This window comes from Diadema antillarum, unplaced genomic scaffold, assembly GCF_040938485.1.
Source record: "Diadema antillarum isolate AM-2024a unplaced genomic scaffold, OU_Dant_1.0 seq00001289_RagTag, whole genome shotgun sequence".
In the NCBI taxonomy this organism is placed as follows: domain Eukaryota; kingdom Metazoa; phylum Echinodermata; class Echinoidea; order Diadematoida; family Diadematidae; genus Diadema; species Diadema antillarum.
Window position 1 is genome coordinate 68,405 of NW_027272068.1, and position 19,275 is coordinate 87,679.

General features: G+C 39.8%; 1 protein-coding gene across 1 annotated transcript in view; it reads left to right on the forward strand.

Moving 5' to 3' along the window:
* The first annotated feature begins 5,473 nt into the window (after positions 1-5,473).
* LOC139707959 (metabotropic glutamate receptor 3-like) overlaps positions 5,474-19,275 on the forward strand; it is a 40,036-nt gene continuing 26,234 nt past the window's right edge. The window contains exons 1-7 of the mRNA XM_071619949.1: positions 5,474-6,103; positions 7,475-7,598; positions 7,984-8,312; positions 10,293-10,489; positions 15,813-16,060; positions 17,760-17,914; positions 18,521-18,713. Of these exons, the coding sequence (XP_071476050.1) occupies positions 5,474-6,103; positions 7,475-7,598; positions 7,984-8,312; positions 10,293-10,489; positions 15,813-16,060; positions 17,760-17,914; positions 18,521-18,713 (1,876 nt within the window). The remainder of the gene's footprint in view (positions 6,104-7,474; positions 7,599-7,983; positions 8,313-10,292; positions 10,490-15,812; positions 16,061-17,759; positions 17,915-18,520; positions 18,714-19,275) is intronic.

Consider the following 19,275-nt stretch of genomic DNA (forward strand, 5'->3'; position numbering starts at 1 on the left):
GTTTCCCATCAATCTATCCATCTATCCATCAATCTATTCAATCTATCCATCAATATATCGATCTATCCATCTAACTATTACAATGAATAATAACATCCATTTTATTCATCCACATGCACTGGTGAACAAAATATAGCCCATCTCTCTATCTATACCCAAACATATTCAATCCATACGCCTATCCATCTATTTATACCCCACACACAAACACACACATACCCCCCCCCCCCCAATACACACACCAGGGGCGGATCCAGGAATTTTTTCTGACACAATCGACACCCTCAAAAAAGGGGGCATGCAACATCCCTCTGTAAATTTTTTTATTTCTTTTATTGAAAAAAAAAAGGGACGCCCGATGCGGTGCACCCCCGCTGGATCCGCTCAAACACACACACACACACGCACACACACACACACACACGCACACACACACACACACACACACACGCGCGCGCGCGCGCACACACACACGCACATACACACACACACACTTCCCCTGTCCCGCTAGAGGCGAAGCTCACCGTACATCACGGGATCTCTCTCCTCAAAGCATCCGCTTCGAGACCGTTGTATACTTGAGATAAAATCGATTATGGTGATATCAACAACCTGGGGAATAGTAAGTAGGCAGGGTGCACGCTGTATCATTGGTGTGAATGCAAGACTCGTTACTTAGGATGCCGAGCGGCATACCATATTAGTCATTGCCACTTAATTCCATGATTGAAGGAATTGCAGCTATGTTAAGAATAAGTGCGAATCGAGCGCAACTCTCCACACTTTATGATAATTATGGGGTATTGATTAGTTTACACTGTGGGTTTACGCTGTGCCATGTATTAACACAGCAATGATATCGGGAGTGACAATTTTTTTTTCACATTCCCTTTTGTCACTATATAGCAAATACAGCAGGTCTTGTTTCTGCTACACGGATTACTTTGAAATATCAGAGAGTGTTTTTTTCCTAAATGTAAAAAAGTTTCTTTCAAAGCAAGACGACCATAATATATGGAGATAGTCGATTTTGTGAATGTTATTTTACTTTGAAGACATGCACAAGAAAATGTTCCCCTAATTACTCAGTATACTATCTAAGTCGTCTGAACAAGTTGCTGAACTGTCAAATGCGAAAAGTCATCCTAAGACAGGTGATAAAAGCCACTATTTATTTCAAGTTTGCTGCTTAAGAAAACACAAAAACAAAAACAATCAAACCTACAGTACAAATTAACAACCGTATTTTCAATCCATTTTGGCTGCGCAGTCATTTATACACAGAATGATAAAATCTTGTCAGATTATCAATGATATCAATCAACGACAGATTTACAGAAGGCTATACAGGGAGGTGAGACGAAGATTGACGGTGAGTTTGATGAAAAGAGTCTTACACTGCTGCCTTTTGCAACCGGAAACCATTTATAGGTCAAACTGTTGTCGAAATTGGTGCAGTTTTATATTACCATTCATGTCATTTCTATAAGACCAGTTTGCGGTGCGTAAACATTCTGACAGACGTAGATGAGACACAAACACGCACAAACACCCCATCTCTCTCCCTCTTTCTCTCTCGCTTTCTTCCTCTTTCATTCTGCTACACGTATTTGATACTCACACGAACAACGGATCCCTTTCTATTGATAGTTGCCCACTCCATTGTATATTCCGAACAAGGAGCACTCGACATAATTTTCAGGTGAACAATGCTGTCAGAGAATATTATAAGGCATTTCTTTCAGTGTCATTGCATAAGGTTGTTCGTGACAACACACAAAAGGCATATTGATGAGTGTATAGGGATCCAGCCTGAAGTTTTGTTAGCCGTCAGACGGAGCCACCACACGAAAAAACAAAATGATATATTTTCCTATGGATCTCTCACACTCTCGATCTCCCTCTCTCTTGATTGATATATCACAACTGTAACATATCAAATAGTAGGACCATACATCATGATTACAACGTTATATAAGTGTAAGAACATGCATACGGACAGATTGAAGGCTAGTGTTATATATAATAATTATTGAAATGAATAGGCATGTGTGATTGAGAGACAGCTGGTTGCAGATGACCCTTTATAAAGGACGCATCAATGCAGATCATAATTATTGTATCATCAAGGAGCTCCTTGGTATTATACTCCTCTGGAGAGACACGCGTTTGCAAACACAAAACTGTGGTGAGACTGTGTATACCGAATATCAATGAATACCAATACACCAGCCTTCGCTTCAGAGACACGCTATGCAGAAAAACCAGCGACCCTTTGATTGTTCCATACAGTTGTACTGCAGGACCCACAGGGACCTGTCTTGCGTTGCTTCAGTGATTATCACTCGTAATGTGCATGATGGGGAATAAGGGACGGGATGTTATGACACTGACTCAGTGTATCATTTTCTTATTTTTTGTTTATTTATTTATTTTTTTTTTTTTTGTCCAGGGGATTAATTCTGTAACGGTATAAGCCATGAAGCGCACTATGGTTAATACCTTTTGAAAAGTGACATAATCCTTGCATGGCCTCGATCCCTACATCAGCTCTTCACTACAAGACATAGTTTATCTAGACTATAGGACTTCATTGTATCTTTACGAGCACTGCGAACATGCAGCATTGGCAAACTATACTATACCTTCACCACATTGCAGTATAGGAGGTAGAAAGTTACAGATCCTGCAGCTAACATCCACGCAGTCTCTGCCACCAGATCGTAAGAAGCGAGGGGGAGTGGAGAGAGTGACTAGTACAGCGTACTATAGTATACAACTCCGCTGTCGTGTGCGGCGTCCCTGTAGAAACAGCAAGGAGACCGCTTGTTTACTTGAGTATCGCGGTCGAAAGCGAGCTGAGATTCGTATTATCGGCGATGGCAACAGAAGAAAAAAAAATGTGTTGCGCTCCTTCAAACGTTGGCGAATATCTGAATATGGAAGAAATTAACTGCGCATGTATTTTCGCCCTCGAATGGCGTGCAAGCTCAGAAGGCTGAAAGTGTGTTGTATACATTGTAGTAGATGTGGGGCGAAATGCTGCTCTCTTCATGAGTGCGTCGTATTTACACGGCGCCAGCTACTAGTATATTTCTCCTGTGTATACCACACATCAGAACGTGCAAGCCATGTACGCCCATTGGTCGCCAGTCTCTGATCGTGGAAAACAGTTCATTCTGTGCTTATTTTTATATGAGGTATAATAATATAAGATGGTGGCCTTTGCGGGTGTTTTTGTTTGTTTGTTTGTTTGTTTGTTTATATGTTTGTTTGTGTGCACTCTCTAAAAAAAATCGAGTTAAAATTTTCACTCTAAAAAGAGTGAATACAAAAAAGAGTGAATTTCGAGTGAAATTGGAGTGAATTTTGAGTGAAAATGCTCATTTTCACTCATTTTGGAGTGACGTCAGGGATCACTCGAAGATTTTGGAGTGATCCCTGACGTCACTCCAAAATGAGTGAAAATGAGCATTTTCACTCAAAATTCACTCCAATTTCACTCCAATTTCACTCGAAATTCACTCTTTTTTGTATTCACTCTTTTTAGAGTGAAAATTTTCACTCGATTTTTTTTAGAGAGATATTGAGATGTGTGTGTTTGCTTGCATGTATATTTGTTTCGTTGTTTCTTTGTGGGGGTGTTTGTGGGATTATTTGTGAGGTTGTGTGTGTGTGGGGGGGGGGGGTGGCCAGGGGAACGATCTACGATTCGGGTCTTGACTGAATGGAAACGCGACATAAATATGAACATAATGGTCGTCAGAGGAAAATGATCCGTATCTAAGTTTATCACTCACGGTTAGTCAGTCAGTCAGTTGTACTCATAGTATGACAGGCCAGTATGTCGTGGATATCAATCTTATACATCGCAGACTTACTTGACAAGTTGATGTACAATTCGAGATATTAAAATCGTAATTTCCTATAAAACATTATTTGTATACTTGGATGCTGAAAGAAATGAATATGATATAGGTACCTAGGCCTGTTATATTCTGTAAGATACAAAATTGCTCATGCAAGTCCTGGCTTTTCTTTCGAAGGTAGGAAGGTGATCATGTTTTACTATATACTTTGTATTATGGATCACCTGTTGCTCTTTAGAAATGATAAGAAATTGAATTGAAACCATGATGCAGCCCCCTCCATTTAATAAAGATAAAAATAGTGATAATTCGGTGTTTTTAAATCATCTGAAATAGAAACACTACCGCGTCATCAAATCAACATTTACAGGCTTTCATATAGGTGACTATGGCTATAAAAAGTGATCATTGTTGGGGAGCGCATCGAGGAACAAAAAACACCTTTCTGTTTTACAATGCGCTCGTCACATTATTGCAAGTGACACCTAACTGATGAATGTTGCACTTTCCTCCATGTTGTTCTACAGGGCCTGATGAAACTTACAAGAATATGACTCTATGAGAGGTAAATTTAAAAAAAAAAAAAGATGTTCCGCGACTTCTATAATGTATAACGAAGAGAGGAAAAAAGAATGAATTTCACCCTTATTCAAATTCCTCCAAGGAGAAGAATCACACAAACAACGAGGATACAACAACTAAACAACAATTTCAAACCTGAATAGCATGTGATATTTGAATATTTATGCAAACAGTGACGCCGGAGAGATTATTATGCCGTGTAGTTTCAGGGCTGTATCAATGGGGTGTGGAAAGAGACACCTCCCTGATCCGGAGTATTATTGACACACACAGGACTTCGATGTAAAACAGCTTTTAGCTGATCGTTTTTAATCCAGAATAAATACATGTATGTTGATTTTGAAATAAATAAATGTAGGGCCTAGATGGTTAAAAGAGAGATCCAAATGAAAATACCTACTGTCTTCAACATTCCTACATATAGTTTACAACAAATATTACAGGTTTATTGAAGAACAAAGTACATTGTACTCAGACAGAAATCACCAAGTTTCGTTCCTATAAAATTAGGATAATCGACCACCCACCACCTGTGTGATTATCGAAATTACATGATTATTCTGCGCGTGCACCAATTTGGAACATCTGATTTTGTCAAGAGGGGTGTATTTTTAAATGACATGCTGCTAATGTTTTCCTTTTCTTTTCACCATAATCTACTTGATCACTCTACATGGTGTTTTAAACCCTAACCCTTGTTTTACAGTGCTCAAGATGCAGCTAAAGCTGTATCGATTTCCACCAACATAAAAAATCACGGTGATGAGCACTGTACGCCAAATTGGTGCAACCAAGGAGCTATGTGTTTAATAGCTCCTTGGTGCAACCGGAAGTGTGGACAATCATGTACACAGCGCACGATGCATGCGCGCGTACGTGCGATATAGATAGGCCAGCACATCTCATCCTCATAAAATATCTCACACAAGCGAGGATCAACGGTGCTGTGATGTTTCGGGCGGTGTTTACACGGAAAAAAAATCGGCAAATTACAACTATGACTTTGTAGTTCCAGAAAGAGCATGGAGTTTGGCTTGAGCGTCAGTCTCTTCTCGGTATTTTTCACCGTCATATTACCGAATTTTATTGCCTGTCAATTTTTTCAGGCGCATTTAAATGGGTCATTTGTATCTGTCAACAACAGTGTGCCCTCGAAAAGATTGGTACCACTGGCACGAGTGAAGAGTAGGCATCCGTATGCAGCAGCAGCAGGCAGCAGATCGCGATCGTCGGGCGAAGATCCACAAGTAACGTCCACAGAATGGTGGTTGCCCAACCCAGCGTTTGCTCATCTCTTTTCCGATGGAAATGAACCCTTTCACGATGTTCACATTCTAAACCAACCATCGCTAGCCCGTTTTCGACGCACTACCGACGCAGGCGACGATGGGGGGTCTGAATTCGAATTGCCCGACTCAGCGATGACCTTTGCGAGACAGGATGGTGATTTTGTGCTGGGTGGGATGTTCGCCGTGAACATTCGGGGTGGTGATGGAGCCTTATGCGGCCGTGTTCTCTCTCCGGCAGGGATGTGGGTAGAAAGTATGATGTATGCCGTGGATGTCATCAACAACAGCACAGAAACACTGCCCCATCACAAACTTGGCTTTGAAATCAGAAATGATTGCTCGGATCCGAATCGAGCTTTGACGGTATGTCATCAGTTCAGATGCCCTGTTTGTGAATACAGCAAACGAAATGCAGCAAGTTTTTATAAATAGATTCTACACATAATATATTTGTTTTGTCTTGTTGTTCATGCAACAATTGTTGTCATGTTCATTATTAATCAAATATGTTTGTTCTTTTTTGTTGAATCTTCCAAATCACAGAGATTAGTGAGATACATCGTGCAGATGCCAGAAGCAAAAATAGATTTATGTCATATTTGATAACGTGTGGTACATATGTCAGACAAAATAGCTATAGCCTAGTAGGCTTGAATGTGATTGATGTATTGATACTGATAAGCTGCGATGGCTGTAATGACAAATGTTATGATTATTGTTGTTTTCTTGTTACTGAAGGAATGTGCAAGCCGTGACATAGACGGGCCATGGCAGCATATTTTCATTCAAAGCACAGTGCAGTGGCAGATGTCTACAGTTACTACACGTCATTTGATGTATTCATATTCATTCATGTGTTGCACTGTGTGGTGAATGATTGGGCATGGGTTGTGGTAGCCATGACCAATGCTCTAAGTGTAAATATTCTAAATGTTCAGCTTTTCATGAGTTTATTTCACTTGATTTTATCAGAATATATGAACATGTATGATTTTCTGAGTGTACATTTACAGTTCGACCCCGATTATCCGGCCTCCTATTATCCAGAAATCTCTATTATCCGGACGCGTTCACGCAGTGAAGGACTTTTTTTTTCGTCCAAAAATTGAGAAAAAACTGTGACTTTAACATCTTTTCTCGGATCTATTTCACTAATTTCATAAGATGTACGTGATAGGTTTCTCAATATCTAATGAGGTAAAACATATGATTTTCACATTTAAAGTATACCATAGTTATGGGTAAACTCGGCCTAGTGTACTGCGCGCGCTGGGGGCCGACTTTACCCGCTAGGCCAAGTTTACCCATAACTATGGTACTTTATTTTTGTGAAGAAGGGACTACAATTTTGCGCAGGTTAGATACACCACCGTTGCGGGGTACGCTACCTGCCTACAATGTACATGTAGCTGCCAGTGCACTGGGATGGCAGCTTGGATGGCAGCTATATTAGTACATTAACATTGTGTCTCCCATATCCGGCCAATTCGCTTATAAATATCCGGATGAGCTCCAAACCCGACATGCCCGGATAATCGAGGTCGAACTGTATAGTTTAAACAGTGTATTTATAATGTGTGTGTAAATCTGCAGAAGAATAGTGGACACAGCTCATAGGCCATCAAATGTGAATTATCATTTGCATGTATACTCAAAAAGTAATGAATGAAACACTAAACAATTAACTTTGAATTGATTTCTATATCAATGTCACTCTTATTCACATCCCAACAGGAAGCACTGAACTTTGTTGAAAGTTCCCAACCAAGTACAGAATGTCCATCAGCCGAAAGCCAGACCATTGGTGTCGTGGGAACTGGATCCAGCTCGACTTCAATTGGACTTGCGACCCTCCTAGGTAAGAATCTATCTCTCCATATGGGTCTGTTTGCAGTAATTTGGAAGTTCCAATAAACACAGTCACAGCATGGCACAACTTAAATGCATACCAGTGATTGGTTGTGTCCTACACATGTAACTGCTGGTATATTATCTGCAATTGTTACAGCATGAAATGGTTGAAAACCTTTGTATGAAATAGACCATAGATGTTGCTACACATATACTATATAAAAAATGATATGGCTTAACCTGCATACTTTGTTCTACAATGATAGTATAGCTTGATTGAGACTTTGCTGAGTGACAGTAAACTCTTCACTCAGAGTGAGTGAGTATTCTCATATATCTCAACCATACAATTTCACCATGCATTCACCAACCATCAACCTCTCTATGCCCAGGTCTCTTTAGCATCCCCCAGGTCAGCTACTCGGCCTCCAGTCGCATCCTGAGTGACAAGCAGCAGTACCCGTACTTCTTGCGCACCGTACCATCTGATGAGAACCAGGCCAGAGTCATGGCCGACCTGGCTGAGGTCATGCGTTGGAACTATGTAGCCATCCTCTACTCAGCGAATTCCTACGGCGTGCCTGGCAAGAATGCTCTCCAAGACAACCTTACATCCAGGAATGTCTGCGTTGTGCAAGAGTACTTCATTGGTAGCGAGAGCGCTGCATCAACATCGTTACAAGACGTCATCGCAAATTTAAAAGCCGATGCCAAGATTGAGGCAAGTGAACAGTGTTGATACCAGCAACTGTCAGTGTGAGGGGAGTGCGGAGGTAGAAGGAATGGAGCGAGAGAACATTTCAAAGGATAGAGTCTGAGGAATCATTCCAAGATCAATATGATTTTTTTCTGCCCTAAGAGGGAAAGACTGATCCATGTACAAATTAACTTTAGTAGAAAGAATAAACTTTGACAGAATGATCTGTATCAAAGATTGAAAATCAAAGTCAAGGAATGTAAATAGTTCAATATACAGTAATCTTGTTTGTCATTTTTTTGTCCCCGCCGAACGAGTTCGAGCAGGGGACTATGAAACGGGCTCCGTACGTGTGTGTGTCCGTGTGTCCGTCCGTCCGTGTGTCCGTCCATGTGTCCGTGTGTGCGTCCGTGTGTGATCAAAATCTTCAATTTGCTACTTCTCTGTCATTTATGAGCCAATTTTGATTCTGTTTGCTTTATATGATAGCACTACATGGGAGCTTTGAAACTTCTGCACAGAATTTCAGTCGTGACCTTTGACCTTGACCTTTGACCTATACTGTACATTTTGCTACAAAATGCTACTCCTTCGCCATTTCTAACCCGATTTCGATTCCGTTTGCTTTATATGATGGCACTAGGTGAGGGCTTCAAAACTTCTACACAGAATTTTGACCTTTGACTTCTTTGACCTTTGACCTTGATTTTTTACCTTTATTGTACATTTTGCTACAAAATGCTACTCCTTCGCCATTTCTAACCCGATTTCGATTCCGTTTGCTTTATGTGATGGCACTAGGTGAGGGCTTCAAAACTTCTACACAGAATTTTGACCTTTGACTTCTTTGACCTTTGACCTTTGACCTTGATTTTTGACCTATATTGTACATTGGCTACAAAATGCTACTCCTTCACCATTTCTAACCCGATTTCGATTCTGTTTGCTTTATGTGATGGCACTAGGTAAGGGCTTCAAAAGTTCTACACAGAATTTTGACCTTTGACTTCTTTGACCTTTGACCTTGATTTTTGACCTGTATTGTACATTTTGCTACAAAATGCTACTCCTTCGCCATTTCTAACCCGATTTCGATTCCGTTTGCTTTATGTGATGGCACTAGGTGAGGGCTTCAAAACTTCTACACAGAATTTTGACCTTTGACTTCTTTGACCTTTGACCTTGATTTGTGACCTGTATTGTACATTTTGCTACAAAATGCTACTTCCGGCGGGGACATATATTACGCACCGCGTAATTTCTACTTTTCCTTGTTCTTCCAAGATTCTATGAAATTTTTCCTGTTGTGTTTGTTTGACTTCTCATTATGACTGCTTATTCAAGTGTGGGGTCAAACTTCCCTTAGAATCAAGTTTATTATAATTTCTACATGTCATCCATTCTTTTACGTCTTTTTTTACCTCTGCCGAGGGAGGAGGTTATGTTTTCGGTACCGTTGGTTTGTGTGTTTGTTTGTCCTTGTGCAAAATAACTCAAAAAGTAGTGAATGGATTTTGATGAAACTTGCAGGAAAGGTTTAGAATGATACAAGTAACAGATGATTAAATTTTGGTAGTGATCCAAGAATTTTGGGGGAATTTATGAAGGATTTTTGATATTTTGGCAGGTAGGGTCAATGAACTTAGGAGTTCAGGCTGCGTGTATGTGAGGCTCGCATGCATGCACGAAAGTGCGTGCTCTAGTTTCTACTAGGGCGAGGTGCGCAGTGCAGCTGAGGGTTTATTACGTAACAAAGGCTTCTATATTGGGAAATCGGACGACTTTCAGCACACAATGCTATAAGTACGTATGGGTAGAAATCACTGAAATCTCTATGGAAGAACAAGATCAGTGGTGGAAATGAGCTGCATACTTGGTGGAGGTCTGCGCTCTCAGAGTGCTTCTCTAGTTTTTTTTTTTTTTTTTTTTTGGGGGGGGGGGGGTCAATTTCTCACTTCTTTCGTGCCTAATGATTTTTGTTTAACTCTTCCTTCTCTGCCTTAGGTGATTTTTACGTTCATGAGCAAGACTGACATCAACAGTGCCCTCATCGAGGCCAGGACCCAAGGCTTGACTGGGCGGACCTGGATTGCCAGTGACTCCTGGGGGGACTCGATGGCTGTGGTGTCTGGTTTTGAGCCCATTGTCCAGGGAATGATTGGCATTGTCCCCAAGGCTAGCATTGACCCAAACCTTAAAGGGTGAGTAGCCTGCCATATAGTTCATTTAACAATGACTTCTTTGCTTTTTGTTTGTTTGTTTGGTTGGTTGGTTGGTTGTTCTTTGTGTTTTGGGAAGCAGTAATTTTGTCGATACTTGATGTTTTGGATTGCATTCTTGACTGGAAGTTTGTTCAGTATAATCAAAGTGATGCATATGATAATTGTGGGTACTTGGTCAAAATTATTGTTTTTAAAAAGTTTTCCTGTAGCTACACTTGCTTTACTCTGCTTGTTGGTCAGCACATCTGCTGGACAGCTTTGCTTTATTAGCTGACTACCAGAGATTGCATTTCCTCAGAAAAGAAAAAAAATCTTGATGGCATTTCATACAACCAAAATATCTTGTTATTGGCTTAATCAGAGAAACTAATGCGAGATAATGAGCACAAAATTAGTATTTGTCCTAGTTTTCATGTTTTTATACCCCCACCGACACATAGTGTGTAGGGGGGGTATATAGGAATCACCCTGAGGTCGGGTGGCCGGTCGGTCGGTCGGTCGGGCGGGCGGTTGGGCGGTCGGGCGGTCGGTCCGTTGCAAAATCTTGTGGGTCGAACTCCTCTCTCATTTTTTGAGCAATTGACCCCAAATTTGGCATGTGTGACCGCTATCAAAGGTAGATGTGCAAGACACCTTTTTCGTTAGTATTGCATAATGAGTTGCCATGGCAACGGCATATTTTCTTTAAAAACTTGTGGATCGAACTACTCTCTCATTTTTTGAGCAATTATCCCCAAATTTAGCATGTGTGACTGCTGTCAAAGGGAGATGTGCAAGACACCTTTTTCGTTAGTATTGCATAATGAGTTGCCATGGCAATGGCAAATTTAAAAAAAATCTAACATAATGTTGTGGATCGAACTCCTCTCTCATTTTTTGAGCAATTGACCCCAAATTTGGCATGTGTGACTGCTATTAAAGGTAGATGTGCAAGACACCTTTTTCATTAGTATCGCATAATGCGTTGCCATGGCAACGACATATTTTCATAGAAACTTGTGGATCGAACAACTTTCTTATTTTTTGAGCAATTAACTTAAAATTTGGCATGTGTGACCGCTATCACAGGCAGATGTGCAAGAGACCTTTTTCATGAGTATTTCATAATGCGTTGCCATGGCAACGGAAGATTTTCATAGAAATCTTACAAAATGTTGTAGATTGCTCTACTCTCTTAGTTTTGTAGCAATTCAGTTTTAATTTGGGATATGCAATCAATGTAATGTATATTTGTGCAAAACACAATCGATGTGTGTGGTAATGAATCTGTTGCCATGGCAACAGTATTTTCTTTTACCAATGATACAAAAATGTGTGGATTAGCCTAACTCCTTCAGTTTTCAAGCATTTGGCTTAAAAATTGGCACATGTGACCACTATTGTAAGTAGATGTGCATACTAACTCTTTCGTCATTGTTGATCAATGTGTTGCCAAGGCAACAGCATAGTTTGAATGAAAATCATACAAAAATATTGTGGAATCAGTTAACTCCATCAGTCTTAGAGCATTTGACTTGAAATTTGGCACACATGACCACTATAGTATATAGATGTGCAAACTTAATCTTTAGTGAGTGGTGAGCAATGCGTTGCCATGGTAACAGCTTTTGTTTACCAAAAAACATACAAAAATATTGTGGATTCAGCTAACTTCCTTTAGTCTTCGAGCATTTAGCTAGAAATTTGGCACACATGACCACTGTGGTACGTAGATGTGCAAAGGTAATCTTTCCTCAGTGGTGATCAATGCGTTGCCATGGTAACGGCATATTTTGAATGAAAATCATACAAAAATATTGTGGATTCAGTTAACTCCCTCACTCTTTGAGCATTTGGCTTGAAATTTGGCACATGCAACCACTATAGCATATAGATGTGCAAACTTAATCTTTCGTCAGTGGTGAACAATGGGTTGCCATGGTAGCAGCAGCTTTTCACTAAAATGCATACAAAAATATTGTGGATACAGGTAACTACCTCAGTCTTTGAGCATTTAGCTTGAAATTTGGCACATGTGATCACTATAGTACGTAGATGAGCATACAGCTTGTACATAGTCTTTGGTCATTGTTGATCAATGTGTTGCCATGGGAACAGTATATTTTGAATGAAAATCATGCAAAAATATTGTGATTCAGTTATCTCCCTCAGTCTTTGAGCATTTGGCTTGAAATTTGGCACATGTGACCACTATAGCATATAGATGTTCAAGCATAATCTGTCATTTTTGTGAACAATGCGTTGCCATGGTAACAACATTTTTTTCACCAAAAAGCGTGTGGATTCCGCCAACTCCCTCAGTCTTTGAGCATTTAGCTTGAAATTTGGCACACCTGACCACTATGGTACGTAGATGTGCAAACTTAACCTTTCGTCATTGTTGATCATTGTGTTGCCATGGTAACAGCATAGTTTGAATGAAAATCATATAATAATTGTGGATTCAGGTAACTCCCTCAGTCTTTGAGCATTTGGCTTGAAATTTGGCACATGCAACCATTGTAGTACAGAGATCCATGCAAACTTTGTATTTCTTCGTTGTTGAACAATGTGTTGCCATGGTAACAGTGCATTTTGAATGAAAATCATATAAACATTTCAATTAGATCCTAACTCTCTCTGTTTAGAGCATTTGGGCTTCATATGTATTTGGCACATGTTACCTCTACATTACCTAGATGTGCAAAAACTATTTTGTCAGTGTGGAAAATGTGTTGCCATGGTAACAGTATATTTTGAATGAAAATGATACACTAATATTGTGAATTCAGCTGATACACTAATATTGTGAATTCAACTAAGCCCCTCATCCTGTTAGCATTTGGCTTGAAATGTGGCACATGTGACGGCTATTATATATAGTTCTGCATACTTCATTTTTTTCTTAATATCCAACATTGTGTTGCCATGGTTACACAATTGTTAATAATAACCATAGAAATCGTCAGTTTATTTATCTTGCTCACTCAGTTTTTGAGCACTTGACTTGAGATGTGGGATATTTGACTAACAGTGAGCAATACATTTGCTTACTGTTGGACAGTGCATTGCCATGGTATTTTTTTTTTTCTCATTAAAAAGCAAAAAAAAAAATCCTGGTTGAGCTAATTTCCACAGTTGTGGGTGGGGGTATATTAATCACAATGAGTGATAGTTCTAGTTATTTTTGTTTTTTGTTTTTTAAAATCATAGCAAGACTGTAAAATCTCACAGTATTTCTCTGTAAGGTTGAGAGCCACAATGGAGAGAATTCATGGAATGTACTTCAATTTTTGTCTCCATGCCAGAAAATAGATTACCGCATCCAAGAGGTTAAGGTACAGGTGTATGTGTCTGAAGGATAACAGATAACTGTACAGTGAGATTGTGCTTATTGTGGTTGGTGATGCATCCAATAGGGTTCTCTCATGGAACTCAAGTCATTTTCTCCCTCTCTCTCAATTTCCTCTACCCCCCCCCCTCTTGCTATCTCTCTTCCTCTATTTCCTAGCAACTGATGATTTGTTCTCCCATTAGACTTAGGCCCTTTTATCTCCCTCTCTCTCTCTCCTCCCACCCCCCCCCCCCCCCTCCATCTGTTACCTAGCAACCACAGAGTACTTCATTCTATCTTCTGTTGCTCAATAATAGGAGTTCCACTAGTCTCCAAGAGTACTTACTATGTTATGTTCATTACTCTGCTACAGTTATAACAGTATCAACTTCCTTGTACACATCACCTTCCACTCTGCCCAAAGATTTCTCATCTTGCCCAGGTAGAATTCAATAGATAGAAGAACACACTGTGTCAGGAATGCACTTTGGCAACAAGATGAGAGCAAAGGGATCAAAATTCAATGTAAGGACATAGAAGGAAAAAGGCAGGACAGGAATGAAATGAGAGGAGAGCCAAAGATAGAGTTGATCACAAAAGAAAAAAAAAAGTGATGATACAGGCATAGTGAGTTCCTGCTTAGAGAACGAAAAATAAAAAGAAAGATATCAAGAGAGAATAGACACATTGAATCTAAGAAAAAACCTCTGGTGTATCTTGTGCTTTAATATATTTACGTCATCTCACTACACACACTTACATTCCAATGTAATTTAATTGGATTCAGAATCACTCTTGGCAAGGCGCTTGCCAAGCTAACTAAGTTGTGAGCTTTATTTGATTACAGTTTGCATTCAGTGCAGAACTCAAGTTTGAGAATGGCTGACTTACAGAGACACCTGTTATACTCACTTCTACTCTGTGTTACACTGTACTTACAATCTTTACTGATGGAATTAGTTGATTCAGTTATGTTCACATGATTCAGTTGCTCTTCATTGAGAAAAGTACAGTTATTTAGTGTCTCTAAAATCAGTGATGAGTAATACAATTTGTACTAAATCAGAGAGAGAGGGAGAAAGAGAGGGCGAGAGAGAGAAGTAGAAGAGAGAGAAAGGAATTTCACAAGCAGTTCTTCCCAGGAGAGCATAATTTTGTTTACGTAGTTACAAATTATTCAATTGCTCCATTGCACAAAATGTGATTGACAGGTGCCTTACTAATAATCTATGCAAAGACCTGCTATTGTATGTGATTCTAAGAGTGCATGCGCATGTCAGCTGTACATGCATTCTACAGAAAAAAAAAAATGAAACCTTAGGCATGGATAATCAGACACTTGAGTGCGTTTGAATGTTCTAGATTTTTCTTGGTCAAATTCCTTACATTTATCTTTCCTTCATTTTATGTATTAATGTAGAAATTCCAATTACTCACATCTTATATGTACTGTTTTTTAATGTTTTATCAGTTGGATGAAACAAGTAAGGAGTATTAGATAACCTGTCCATCATGTCATGGGGAAAAAGACAAGTGGAGATAAAAACCTGTAGTATTTAAGTTCCATAACACTTCCATTTATTCATTCATGGACAAACATACATGTCTTCTTTCCTTTTAGGGTGGCATCATATCATTTGTTGAAACCTGGGGGGTGTTTCATCAACGTTTGTCAGCACTGACAATTTCAGCAAAATCCTTGGGTTTGATTGGCTAAGATGCTCTGGTCACTGACTATTACTATGGTGATTCAAGTTGTCAGCGCTGACAAACGTTGATGAAACACCCCCCAGATCGTAAAACAGTGTGTCAGGTCTTCTCCAGTTTGGTATGAAACTGAGTTCAAGGATTTCATTAGTACTGTTGTAAAAGTTTAAATAATCAATGTTGTAAAGGTTTTGTTTGTCAGACAGTGTTTGGTGTGCTATTCAAATTAGGGGTACTTACACTGTAATGCCACACTATGAATTGCTCTGATTGGTCCATCAGGTATTTGGCATCCCTTGACCCCAGTGCTAACACTCGCAACCCCTGGTACCAACTCACCCTGGGTGCTCGCCATGGCTGCACCTTTGACCCGACGGAGGCAAAGGATGAGAGAGTGCCTGTTTGCCATGGCAATGAAACCTTTGCCGACATGCTGGATACCAGGAGCGAGGGAGCCTGGTCGTCCTTCATCATTGATGCAGTGCACTCTCTGGCCTATGGCCTTCACAACATGCTGTATGAATGTCAAGGTACGGTATATGCATTCTGTTAAAGTTTATAAGTAGGTAGCTTATTTCCAACAGCAGGGCTATGAATTTTGAATAGCCCTATATCAGATTTCCGATACATTCATGTATTCCATAGATTTTTGCAACCATATATCTCCAACATACTCCACATGCAGATTTGCTGTTGCTTTAATTTTGTCATTGCATATGCGGTAATCACAAACTTCTACAGTTATTGCTTAAAATGGCTCTCTAAATCAACAAGAATCTTTTTTTTTATCTCTCTTTCCACGAAAGTGTCATATAATATATTCATGTATGTAGCCTTAGATGTTTATCATAGATAGTCCAAATTGTTTAGAGTCATGTATACAAATTTCAATTGATTTCAAGAAGAAACTGCCAAATTTCAGTGTCAACATTGTCATTTGCATTGTATAGAGAGTATTAAAAGCAAAGTTGCCATTTTTGTCGAGCCCACCGGAGGTGTGGGGAGACTAAGGGATCGCCTGCGGCGTCTGTCCGTCCGTCGTCCGTCGTCTGTCCGTAACGCTACAAAAACTTGAATAACTCTCTACTGAGGATTTCAATTTCAATTAAACTTGGAGGGAAGAGTGGTTATACAAAGTTACACATTTTACCAAACATGAAGGGCACCTCAAGGTCAAAGGTCACAGGCAGAGGTCAATGAACTTTAGGGCCCAATGTCAAGTTTTTAGGGCGCGTTTCGTTTATGGCTCGTAACTTTTGATGGATCTGTCTGTTTGTGACCAAACTTATATGGTAGATGTCCCTTGGGAAGTTGAAGGTTACCACAAGGTCAAAGGTCACAGACAGGGGTCAACAAACTTTTAGGGCCCAATGTTAAGTTTTTAGGGCGCGTTTCGATTGTGGCTCATAACTTTTGATCCCTTTGTCCGTTTGTGACCAAACTTGGATGGTAGATGTCCCTTGGGGAGGTGAAGGTCATCACAAGGTCAAAGGTCACAGAAAGGGGTCAACAAACTTTTAGGGCCCAATGTTAAGTTTTTATGGCGAGTTTCGATTGTGGCTCATAACTTATGATCCCTAAGTCCGTTTGTGACCAAACTTGGACGGTAGATGTCCCTTGGGGAATTAAAGGTCATCACAAGGTCAAAGGTTACAGAAAGGGGTCAACAAACTTTTAGGGCCCAATGTTAAGTTTTTATGGCGCGTTTCGATTGTGGCTCATAACTTTTGATCCCTAAGTCCGTTTGTGACCAAACTTGGACGGTAGATGTCCCTTGGGGAATTGAAGGTCATCACAAGGTCAAAGGTCGCAGAAAGGGGTCAACAAACTTTTAGGGCCCAATGTTAAGTTATGGCGCGTTTCGATTGTGGCTCATAACTTTTGATCCCTACATGTGTATGTCCGTTTGTGACCAAACTTGGATGGTAAATGTCCCTTGGGAAGTTGAAGGTCATCACAAGGTCAAAGGTCATAGGCGTGTCAATGAATTTCTGGGAGCTAGAAAAATATTAATTTTTTATGCGCGAATGGGCGAGACACAATTTGGCACTTGCCTTGTTTTGGTGTTTTAGTTTTGAGTATAAACTGATTTAACTCTCAGTATCAAAGTCAAAGTAAAGTTTAACGCAGTTGAAGTGACAATATGATGAAATGAAAGGGAATGATATGATGACATCCTTGACATGAGTGGTGATTATTGCAATGTTCTGCACATTCATACCAAACTAGGCCCTTCGTGTGTCAATTCCACAACATCTGCGATCGACACGGACAAATTTTTCCAGTACGTCAGGAATGTGACTTTCAACGGTCTCACCAATCCATCTTTTCGTTTCGATGAAAATGGTGACCCCATGGCACAATACTTCATCTTCAATCTCCAGGTATCCCATCATGCGAGTGTATATTATTGCCAAACTATTTGAAGGTGATATATGCAATAGATGCATGAGCTCCTGTGAATACTTGAGAAGTTTTCTTCCACTGTCAGAGGCAGTTGGTAGCATGGAACAGTGCTGATGGACGACAATAATTGTAGATATCAGTTCACATGGTATTTCTTTCTACAGTGACCAGATATGCGCAGTCTATTTCACATTTGCACAATGTGTTGGCAAGTCCAGAGTCTAGAAAAGGAAATAGCTTCAAAATGCCTACCTTAATTGTGTGTATGACCTCTAAAATCAGAAATATTTTGACTTTCACAGACCATTATCCCTGTGTCATGGTATTGTGAGATTGTCTATCATAGTTGTGTATAATATTTCCAGTATCAGTTCAGTTTGTTGTGCAAAAGAATCAGTGCATTATTTGATGATAAGAAAATTATGAATATATTGGAAAATGGAGCTTCTAAACTTTGATATCTTTTGAAATATCTTTTTTAAGGTTTTGGTTTTGTGTGGTTTTGTTTTTATATGACTGAAATGATATGTTTCTCTTTTCATATCTTATCACATCTATCATTCAATATTTGTCATCTCATATAGGATGTGGATGGGGAGTATGTGTTCAAGGAAGTGGGAGTGTGGGATCCAAACCAGAAGTTCACGTTGACTGGTGATGTGGTATGGCCCAATGGGGGTGTTGAACCAGTGTCCCGCTGCTCGGCAGACTGTCCTCCAGGCTCATACCTCATCCGGCAGTCTGTTACATGCTGCTGGGATTGTGCCAAATGCGAAAGTAAGAAAGGTCAAATGTCAGAGGTCAATAATCAAGGACCTTTATCATGTCTTCCTTCCCAAAGGGTATGCCGCAAGTGTGAGAGACATTTACAATCTTTGCCATCCAAGTCATGAAAGGTTTAAAAGGAAATTATAAAAAAGCCAACTTATGCATGATGATTTAAATGGGTAGATGTCATCCTCAAGTCATTAATGTTTTTTTTTTTTTTTTTTTGCAAATGATTTTGCACTTGTATTTTTCTTGAGCATGAGACAAGGGGGTTTAGAGAGTTTTACAGCTTGCTTTGTGCATGGAGATATCAGACTCGGAAATTAATGTCTGCTGAAAAAGGTGATATCATGTGTAGCAGCCCTCACATTCTCTAGTTACTAGAGTACTGAAATGATATCACAATCTTTCATTGTAGCTTGAGATGGAACCAGGTGCAAGCATGGTTAGCAACAACAGTATTTACAGATATTTGGGGCCAGGTGAGATTGTTTATGATCAGTTTCCATGGTGATGAATGGCTATGACATCACACTTTGTCACTCTATAGTAATTGGATGAAATGTTTAGT